Source organism: Vollenhovia emeryi, unplaced genomic scaffold, assembly GCF_000949405.1.
Source record: "Vollenhovia emeryi isolate VEMERY1.0 unplaced genomic scaffold, V.emery_V1.0 DF939120.1, whole genome shotgun sequence".
Taxonomy (NCBI): domain Eukaryota; kingdom Metazoa; phylum Arthropoda; class Insecta; order Hymenoptera; family Formicidae; genus Vollenhovia; species Vollenhovia emeryi.
In genome coordinates, this window is record NW_011967246.1 from 62,969 (window position 1) to 73,591 (window position 10,623).

General features: G+C 44.3%; 2 protein-coding genes across 5 annotated transcripts; one reads left to right on the forward strand and one right to left on the reverse strand.

The window, feature by feature from the left end:
• Positions 1-143: 143 nt before the first annotated feature.
• LOC105570374 (cytoplasmic FMR1-interacting protein) lies at positions 144-7,399 on the reverse strand. Of its 2 annotated transcripts, none has more exons than XM_012027508.1 (18): positions 6,647-7,399; positions 6,387-6,566; positions 5,473-5,654; positions 4,864-5,388; positions 4,589-4,793; positions 4,276-4,490; positions 3,947-4,077; positions 3,689-3,859; positions 3,530-3,612; positions 3,218-3,286; positions 2,975-3,048; positions 2,432-2,837; positions 2,144-2,343; positions 1,538-2,067; positions 1,341-1,435; positions 1,016-1,254; positions 785-932; positions 144-697 (listed from the first exon to the last, which is right to left on the reverse strand). In XM_012027508.1, the coding sequence occupies exons 1-18, from the start codon at positions 6,854-6,856 to the stop codon at positions 485-487; spliced, it is 3,876 nt and encodes a 1,291-aa protein (XP_011882898.1). In that variant the 5' UTR covers positions 6,857-7,399; the 3' UTR covers positions 144-484. The 2 variants fall into 2 exon arrangements, with proteins under 2 accessions (XP_011882898.1, XP_011882896.1); XM_012027506.1 differs by having other exon boundaries at positions 1,341-1,447.
• Positions 7,400-7,687: 288 nt separating this feature from the next.
• On the forward strand, positions 7,688-10,359 carry LOC105570375 (putative neutral sphingomyelinase). 3 transcript variants are annotated; one of them, XM_012027510.1, is made up of 7 exons: positions 7,688-8,192; positions 8,269-8,336; positions 8,578-8,751; positions 8,971-9,154; positions 9,309-9,635; positions 9,700-9,805; positions 9,910-10,359. In XM_012027510.1, exons 2-7 carry the CDS (start codon positions 8,293-8,295, stop codon positions 10,254-10,256), a joined length of 1,182 nt encoding a protein of 393 aa, XP_011882900.1. In that variant the 5' UTR covers positions 7,688-8,192; positions 8,269-8,292; the 3' UTR covers positions 10,257-10,359. The 3 variants fall into 3 exon arrangements, with proteins under 3 accessions (XP_011882900.1, XP_011882901.1, XP_011882899.1); XM_012027511.1 differs by having other exon boundaries at positions 7,688-7,942; XM_012027509.1 differs by having other exon boundaries at positions 7,688-8,336.
• The last annotated feature ends 264 nt before the right edge of the window (positions 10,360-10,623 follow it).

Genomic DNA, 10,623 nt, shown 5'->3' on the forward strand with positions numbered 1-10,623 from the left:
AAACTTGGAATATCTTACAAAATATATAAGTCCATAGATATTCTACTACATTGGCGGATATTGCTATAGTTTATATCTAGAATATATTATCGTACGTTATCAGTTCTTTTATAAATTGTTAAAGCAGTAGTCATATAGTCCATCTAGACATACGTATCATTAAATAGATTAATTAAATTCATGGCGTGCTTCAGAAGTAGGTGAAACTCACATTCGTCGCTTGCAATTTTTTTTTCCCCCGTAATTCTATTAATCTTATCTCAGTCGTAAAAAATGTATTCTGGTAAACATTTATAGCAATTGAGTTAAGTAGATAGGGTACAAATGATATTCCGAGGTGATATAAGATATTAAAATTTTAGCTAGAAATATTCCTCCGCAAACAACAAGGAATGATTTCGTTTCTTTTTTTTTTACCGAGTCCTAGTTAAATTGCATTGTGACGCAATCAGGACGCAAAATACAACTGTTTTACAGTTATCGCTTATTGATGATTTATCTGGCGGAAATATTCAGGTGCGTGATAATGCTGTTGCGTGTGCGCCAGTGAGGGGTGTATCGGTGGTTGAAAGCAACGCACGTGTTCCACGCTCGCCGCGTCGCTGTCACCGCTCTTCAAATATTTGTTCAACACGGCAAATATCTGCGAGTTTAATACTTGAAATCGCCTTATTCGATCCACCATTCTCTTCAAGTGCTATAAAGATAAGTGACATAATTGTCAGTTGGAAAGTGAAGTGAGCGAATCACCGGTCATATATAGATATATAGATTATATACTTACTATTCCCTTAACGTTCTCGTCTTTACCGTCGACACGTTGCACTCGAAGAATATGGTAGCAGAAATCAAGTGCCTCAAACCTACGTTGCTGGCCCAGAAGGACGACCATGGCGCATCCAGCCCAATGCAAACCTTCACCGAACAACTCTCTACGAGAAAGAAGCGACCGTTATAGTTACACTGTTGATACACAAAGAGGCATACGTTATATCACATTAATTGTTATACTAACTCAACGGTAAATTCAGTTTCACCAACGGGTATGCAGTATACAAACTGAAGCGCGCTCCAAAGCCTATGGAATTCGGTGCACTCGTCCACATTCATTACACCATTCGCTGGCGGCGGCCCGACCCAGATGGGATCGTCCAAGAAGCTCCGCAATCTGCTAAGCACAACTTCGAATATCGACAAACCGCAGCACAGTCGCTCACGCGTCAACAAATCTCCTTCCCTGGCAATCATGGCTTGCTAAAAAGACAGATTGCGCCTAGATTAGGTTAAAAAAAAGCAAAAATATTGCCTATACCCGGAAAGATACGTTGCATTTCACTTACCTTAGCGGTACCTAATTTATCTACGTTGGGAACAATTTGTAAAGCCGAGTACTTTGTCTCTAATCGTTTCTGCTTGGTCTCGGGTTTCTCTCCCTCTGAAAATGGCACTGTGTAAACAATAAGCGTCTAACTTCACATACGGCTGTTCTTTATTTCTACTTGAATTGACTTATATACGCCAAATAGTTGCTCCTCACCTTTGCAATAGGGTCTGGGGAGAATATTCTGAAACGGCGCTGCGTGCAGCAAGTCGCACACTTCCTCTTGCGACAGAGCTTGCTCCATTAGAAGACAAAATAGAATCGTGTTGCCGAATTCGCGAAAATTATGGAACAATTCAGTCTTAGCGTCTGGATATTGCACGATGTCGTTTAACTGGGCGTGATAGTAGCCCAAGACTCCGGGGGATCCGTAATCGTATCGTGGAAGCTTGCAGACTTTAGGCATAGCTTCCATCAGAGTCTTCGTAAATTGATGCAGGCTTCCTTGGATCAAGGTCTTGACGATTTTCAAAAGCTCCTCCATAACTACGGCTATACCTTGATACCCCAGAAGCTTGCATATAGTACGAAAATGATGCGGACCGGCGAATCCCGTATATTGCCCATATTGAGTGCTATAAGCCAGATTCAACTGCTTACTGCCCCAGAGATAATGATGCGACATTTGCGGCGGTTTATCTCTATGAAAGGCTTGCCCAAATTGTATGCCGCGGAACTTGACGAATCTGTCAAATAATATACGTTAATAACATCGAATCGATAAAACGGACCGCCAAGTGTACAAATGTAAGACACGTGTACCTGTTTGTGGCGGCGTTGTAACAATAGTTTGGCAAAAAGTCGTAATTCAATTCCCAGAATACGTGAAGGGTGATTCTTCCATATGGGGCTAGGACATTGTGATTCGCCTCTCTGAACATGGCGTCGTACTCGTCTAACGCGAGCCACTTGCTTAGAAGCTTATGAGTAAGGCGATTGACTTGCAACAATCCATCCAGCTCCTGCCGGATATCAAGCATCGATTAATTGCAGGAGACGCTTACTTACGGCGCGACAATTATAAATCAGTCGCGTGCGTGCGAAACTCACCACGACTCCAGTTATATCGCCAGATTCGAATTTGCTAATAGCCAAGTCCAATGATTTTTGCATATCCGCGTTAATACGTTGTGTTATAAGTTTATTCAAGTCGATGCTTCTTCCCAACAACTGAACGTGCCTCTGTTTCAACAACGTCTCGTATCTATTAGCACGTGGATACGGAAGTAAATACGCCCCGAGAGCTACGCACTCCACTCTGAATCGTTTGTCCAGCAAGATACTGGCCGCCAGCTGCTTATAATGCGCGAAAATCTGTTCGCTTAGCTTGTAGACAAATTGATCGAAGCATAGATTCACTTCGGCTTCCACTTCGTCGTACAGAAATTGCTTGCGGAATATCGTCAGTGCGTACAAGGCGCTATCATTATATAAATCCAGGGGATACAAAACGTACCTATAAAATGAATAATAGCAATGATACTTATTATGAGACGACTACATGTTATTATAGAAAGCGTTTACGTATTTGTTGCATTTTAACTGATAATTTATAAGGAGCATTATTGTGCCATTAACAATCATTTTACTCACTCCATCATTGATGGTTCTTTGCTTCTCAATATGTGATCAGTTAATATCCATGGCATAGACATTTCAATGGGAAACTGAAACGGTTTACCGATTAAACGTTTGACTATAAGATATAACGAATCGTACTTTCATGCGACATCTTTTGCAACAATAAATAATGCCTGAGAGACTGAGACTTAATTTCCGGCATTAATTCAGACGTGGCATCGGTTATCTATTGTACGCACAGCGAACGAGAAATACCTGAATGCGTTTTTCCATGGTGATTAGGTCGCTGCACTCCTCGTTATGCTGGTGACGTACTTGGCATTTCTAGTCATAGAAATTAAAGAAATGGCTATTTTCAATAATTTCGGCATGCAAGCAAATGGAAAGGTATCAAGACAAATCGCAAAATTTATGTTCATTAACTGGCGAACGCTATCTTCGCTCAGATAGATACACTCGTCCGTATACGATTTATTGCGGCTATTGTATTCTAACCGACAAATACGATGTGGAGATCTCACAATTACGCCGAGAGTATGCAGAGTTGAATAAAATAACGTTATTTACCTGTATTTTTCTACCCATTGTCATTTCCAGATAAAATTCTCTGTACCACAGTTGCGACAAGTCGCAACAATTTTGCAGAGATTCTGCAAAAGAAAAGGAAGTTATCAAGAGAAAGCAAATAATTATTTGCGAAGTTGAAAATTATGGTCATTTACTCACCGCTGAAATTCAGAAGATAACTCCAATAAAAACTAGTTTTATGGAACTGATCGATTTGAACGAGATATTGGCCGTCGATGTCTTTCCTCAGTGTACGTTTCCCACCGCTTTTGTCGGCTATTAACGATTCCAACATGGTTCGCACCATGTACAACTGCGTGGAAGACGGACCTATTTCGTTTCATCGTAATCAGTTTTCAAAATTGACAGCGAAGAAATAAGTATGATGTGCAGCTGATATTAGAATGGAACACTGACCAACGTTTCTTCGCGGGACTTTAATGCCGAAGCCGTTATCTGGATCCTTCTTGCCTTTCAGGGCGGGATCTCCGAGCGGTTCCACTCCGAAATGCCAATCCGCACAAGTTTCTCTAACGGAAACGATTATGCTAAAACAGAAAGAAATAAAGGAACTAACGTAGAGGAACGCTCTTGTAATTTTAAAGCTATTTTAACTATTATAAGCAATAACTAGAAACTTCGCTCACACATATAATGTATACAGATGTGCATTATGTGTAATGTATCGTGCATAAAGGAGAGAAATCTGAAATTTGTACCAGAGCCAATACAGTTTATGCTCTAACCTTCGAATCAAATCCTTTTTATTTTTGATCGCCTTCCTTAAAGGTTCGCGCAGTGCGAGTTGCACAAAGTCTTGCAGTTCAGCATATATATCTCTACGTATCGCATCAATGAAAACGGTCTCCATACGTGCCATCAATACCTGCAATCCTTTAATCATCGCTATAACTTCTATAAGGGCAAATTTCTCCTCGTCAGTATAGTTGTAGCGTGTAGCCTGTGTAAGAAACGTAATATTAATAAAAATAACTATTCTAAATGAAAATCAATAATAATGTGAAATGCTGAGAGATATTGGTAGGGTGATAATCATACTCTTTCGTATTCTTCGGCCTCTTGCGGACACTCCTTGTTCATGTGATGGTCAGTGGGATGCAGCAGCTTCCAACTGTACAGCTCTGTTACGACACTAGTCCATTGCGAGAGCAACTGTAATCCGCGTAACGCCAGTTCCGCGGTGTCACGATTCTCCGTGTCGCTTCGGCATTCCTTGTACGTCGTGGTGACCTCATTGCTGTACCTGTACAATTGTCAAACATTGCATTACCGAGTTAAGACGAAGGAGTTAACGAACAAGATGTTAACGGTACCTCGCCAATTCACTGATATACTTGACGTGATCCTCTCTGATCTGAGGAAGGTGTACCATAAGATCGGATTGCGGACTCATGTTATTTGACGACGCAGACAGCGGCCACTTGGACGCGTCAAAGTGCTTGGAGCGTTTGATATAATTGAACGGTGCAATTTGCATATCGCCGAACAACGGCACTACCTCCAGGTTCTTGAAGATTCTATCGATCCTATCCAACTTCAGCTTCTTCTTTTGATCGAGCTTATTGATGTTGCACAACTCGCTGTCCATTAGGAATAAGCCGAAGCCCATCACTTTCACCAGCATGTGCTTCTCGTTAGGCGTGAGGTACATCTTAGTTTCAAACATATGAACACAGATATTGACCACGTCCGCGAGTAATTCCTCGTATCCAGTGATCTTCTCCAGATTTTCTTTAACCGTGTCGCGGATTTTGTTCTGCGTCGCCAAGAACATCGACAAATTTTGGGACTCCTGGAGTGTCTGAGAGTCCGACATCACCTTCAGGAACTGTGCAGCCCTGAAAGATCAAGCGAAGCACACTTAAGAATAAGTACACAGGTAAACAGGATTCAATAAAAATCTTATATTCCCCGTGGATCACCTTCGATATGTCGAATAGTCATTTTTTACGCTAGATTTCATGTTTTTCAATTCGTCCAGTACGGCAAACATGTTGATGAATTTTCCCAGGGTCAACAAGTACGCCTCGGATACAAAATCTTTTCTTTTCTCGTGATGGCACAGTCGCTTAACTTCCGCTGAAAATCGCTCAATCGCTTTTCTCTGGAAAACGCAAGTGCACATGAATACATATCGCATACAGGTATGCAATGAAACGCCAAACTCTCATCAACTTAATCTCCACTTGATTCAACTCAACTTGGTGGAATTATTTTTCAACAGTAACTTTAATTTGTTGTAAAATTAAATCAGGACTTATGACACATGGACCTAAGAAACTATGGATGGAATCTGAAGTAGATGAACCGGCAAGGGAGTTGTGAAATTTGCGGTAAGAGGAGCAATCTCTTTCTTTGTCCTCTTGGTGTTTCTTTCTACAAGAGGTTACCATCGGCAATTGTCGGCTCCATCCGTGATGAAAGGAAAGACCCAAGTTTACATGGTGGATATGCAGCAAGAGTAATCTCTTGTAGAAAGAGACAGCACGACACAACCTCTTACCGCAAATTCAACAGCTCCCTGGCTTAGTGCTCGGTCTATAGTTTCTTTGGTCCATGTTATAAATCGAATAGGAAACGAAAACGCCAAATCAACTTTTAGGTCCAGGCAAGATGAAGGTAGCCCAATAATTTAAATCTAACATGCGTATTGGGCTACCTTCATCCTGCTCGGACCAAAAAATTAGCTTGGCGTTCTCCTTTCCTATTAGATTCAATTTGTTGTCCCTGAATCCTTTCTTCCACACGTTGAACGATCAACAGAGCTATCGAGTTTTATTAGCGCATCAAGTCAACCGTAGTTCGATTAGCACGGCAGGAAGCAATTTAAGCTCACTTGAAAGTACATGAAGTTCAACAATTTGTTGACTTCGGGCGCTAGCACCTCCACCGTCTTCTCGTAAATCTCCACTCGGTTCGGCTGCTCGTTGGACTTGGGCTGCGGGATCGCGCGCGAGCAGCACCTCCAAGTGTACAGCATGACCGCATGCTCCAAGCCTTCCTCCAGCAACTCGTTCTACATTTTCCAAAGAAAGGAGTCGTCCCATTACCATCGAATCGCGCACACGCCAACTCACCCATTCAGACTAAGCTTACCAGACTCGCGTGCACCGTCGCCTCTTCGATGTACTTGGCGATGCCCGTGACGAAGCCGTTTCTATCCTCGAAATTGGTGTCGAAGTTCGCCTGGTACACGACGGAGCACGGCTGGGCCTCTATGCAGGGCTGCTCGTCCGGCAGCGTGAACTCGTCCAGCACGTCGACGTTCGACAGAGCGTCGCCCAGGGTGACCTTGTCGGTGGTCATCTTCGTCGGTCGATCTCGCACAGTCAGTAGACGGAAAACGCTCGGAGCAGCTCGGGTTGAGGTTAAGCGAGCTCACCGCACACAGGGCGGGGTGTACCTCTACGTGCGCGGGCGATAATTACGTATCTCGCACGCGCGTCGCGTGATCACGACACGATCCCGGGGCCGTCAGATCTGCCATTCGGAATCACGAGCGGAAACGCGAGACGTCGGCGAGCTCGTGGACGGAGATACCGAGTCTCGGACCATCGAGCGGCATCTTGGGACGCGAACGGGCGAGCGGTTCCCACGCACAGCCTTGCAGCTTATTGTCGCGACGATCCCCCCACGCCCCGGATATCTCGTCACCACCGCGAACCGCTTCCCGTCCCCGTTTCCCGCACGACAAAGATCGGTGGCGTAACAGTTAACACAGGCGTATACGCGGAACAGGGGAGTATGTCAGAGGAAACGTCCGGGAGGGAAGCCCGAAGAGTGGACGTGCTCGAATTTCGGGTGGAATCCACCGACTAGCGGCCTCTGTGTGCGCGTAGCCGTACAATAACGTGCACTTGCTCGCTAGATCATAGCAGCTACCTGACAGCTGTTCGTAACACTCTCGTGCTACCATGAATGACTACGTTTCCACCGAGGGTCAGAGTCGGGCTAGAGTCGGGTCAGAATCGGGTTGGGGTGAGCGAACACCTAACCCCAACCCGATTCTGACCCAGTTTGGTGTTTCCACCGCAAAAACGCTCACCCCAACCCGATTCTGACCCGACTCTAGCCCGACTCTGACCCTCGGTGGAAACGTAGTCCATGATGCGTGCTACCATCGACAGAGGTCTCCGGCGGCCCTTTAATCTATTGTTTGTAGCTGAACTGCAGGTTGCACCAGTTCAGAGTTTATCTTTCTCGGTCTAACGTGGAGAAAGAAGGATAAACTCTGAACTTGGTGCCCCGCCGGTTCAGTTATATAAAAAACAGACCTTCCGACTCCAGCTCTGTTCGTGTGTCGAGTGCGTGCGGAGTCCCCGCACAAAGAAATGACGATAACTCCTTCGACTTGTCATTTCTCGTAACGTGGAAGGTGCACCGATAAGGAATGTACGCGTACCTACCTACGTGTCTGCACACTGACGAGGGCTTGCCATGTCATTTTGTTAATATAACGCATGAACGCGAGGAGAACATGTGAAAACAGCCGTTCGGAGAGACGCGTTCTTTTTGTTAGAGTTTCCTTCCGTTTCCTTCCAAGTTCGAGATAACTGTGGGCCTGGGCGATAAAATAACTTGAAAAGGAAAGAGCTCGAAAAGACCACTCCAGATACCCGCGCTCTGTATTCGCTATTAAAAGGCATGGAACTGTCGGAGCCGAGCCACAACGTGGCAGTCCGCAACTGATCTAATGGCCGTGTTGTATTCTCCCGCAGGACGATATACCCGAAGTAAGGACGATGACGAGCGAGATATCGGCGAACGTTCTGACGCTCAACTGCTGGTGAGCGAGCACCCGTTCCAAGACACTTGACAAAACGTACACACGCCTAAAATCGTGGCTTTTAGACTTAGGCCCGGTCTACAATGAGTCGTTAGTCGTTAGTCAGAAGTCGCAACTATATGTTGATCCTTTTCCTTTCTGGGTGGAAGAAAAAGGACCAACATATAGTTCCGACTTCTGACTAACGACTAACGACTCATTGTAGACCGGGCGTTACCCGTTGTTCGCTTTGACGTTTCAGGGGCATACCATATGTCTCGAGAGACAGGTGCACGCGCATATCCGCTATCGCGGACAAATGTGCCAGCCGGGAGTACGATATAATCTGCCTGCAGGAGGTCTGGTCTGTCGAGGATTTTAAACTGATAAAGACGAAGGCGCAGGAAGTGCTTCCCTACTCGCATTACTTTCACAGGTACAACGGCACCTTAAGGCTACTTGTCGTACAATAATTTTCCTGAGCGCATTGATTGTCTGTAAGCTAGAAAATTTCTAGATACTCGAGAGCTCTTCTATCCTGCACAGCCAATCGGCGCGCTCGAAAACTCTGTTGTACGACAAATGTAATATACCGGCGTTAGACCGTCCAGATGATTTGAGTTGTTTACCAGTAATTTCTATGCTTCCTGCCCAGCGGTGTCTTCGGATCGGGAGTATGCGTCCTGTCACGGTATCCCATTCACGACGTTATGTTTCACAAGTGGCCGCTGAACGGTTACGTTCACAAGATCCACCATGGGGACTGGTTCGGTGGCAAAGGAGTTGGGCTGTGTAAAATAAACATTCGCAACATGAACGTCAACGTTTACATCACACATGTACGTCTAGCTGGCAAACGCTTTCGTCGTCACTCGATTACGAGTAGAGAGCGTCATTCCTCTATGTGATATAAAAAGTGTAATGTACAGCTTGTGCAGCTTAAGATTTGTCTTTTATAGAATGTCAAACGTTCGCCCGTTTCTTACTTTGCAGTTACACGCGGAATATAATCGAGAGAACGACGAGTACATGGCTCACAGAGTGCTGCAGGCGTTTGATACTGCCCAATTCGTAAGGATGACGAGCGGCGGCGCGGATGCCGTCGTGTTAGCCGGCGATCTCAACACTGAGCCGCAGGACCTGGCGTACAGAATTATACAAGGTGTTGCCGGCTTAGCGGACGCTTGCCCCAATAGTGCGAGCCATAGAGGGACCAACGAATGTGCCAATAATAGTTACACCAGCTCAAAACTTGCTCGAACGAAGCCGGATGGAAAGCGTATAGATCATATCATGTATTTGGGCTCAAAAACTGTGAAGGTGAGGGATCGACGCGTGAAACTGCCGATACGATGTACAGTCATTAATCCACGATAACTTTCAGGTTGAAGTTACAAACTTTCAACATCCCTTGCCAAATCGTGTGCCATATAAGAATTTTAGTTATTCCGACCATGAAGCTGTGATGGCTACACTGAAATTTACCGATGGTACATTCAAATATTCCGCGTGTATCACACGCGTATGCATTTAATTGTTTATTCACTTTTTCTTATTAACGATTGAGACTTGTGTATGTACATTTGTTTTGCAGATAAGCACGTTACGAACGATCTAGATGTTACTGATTCTCTGAAAGAAGCAACAGAGATTTGCGATAACGCATTAAAGAGCGTACAACGTCAACGTTTCTGGTATGGATTGTCGGCTTGTATACTGATCGTTCCATTAATCTGGTCTATCTGGCTGAATTGCATGAACATGTCCATAGCCGTAGACATCGGTTTGAATATAGTGTGTATTCTTCTAACTGCAATATTATGTTACACCCTGTTTATGAGTTCAATCTGGAATAGCGTAGAGAAGAATGCATTAAAAGCGGGACGTTTAGCTATAGAAATTTACATGACGCAGTTGAGTAATAACTTACATCAAAACTAAACGTCAAATTTTTGCAATAATTTATTTACTTCCAAAGAATTAACGTAATACAATGATTAAGCTCAAGCAAAACTTTTGGTTAAATAAAAAAAATACATTTTACAAGAAAGACTTTCTACGCTGCTTATTGAGAAGAGAAAGGCATACTGCTACTCCTTGATTTTTTTGGCTTCACTGAGTTCATGCGGACCCGTTTTCCTTCATTATTAATCTTTTCCATTTCGTGTAGGCGTTTGAAAATAGTTTGTTGCGTTACTCCTAACTGGTCTGCAAGCTCTTTTTGCGTTTGCGCTGAATTCTCAGCGAGCAGTTGCTCCAAATCGTCATTGTCGCATTTCCGAGGACCTCCAATGCGTTGTTTGTCACT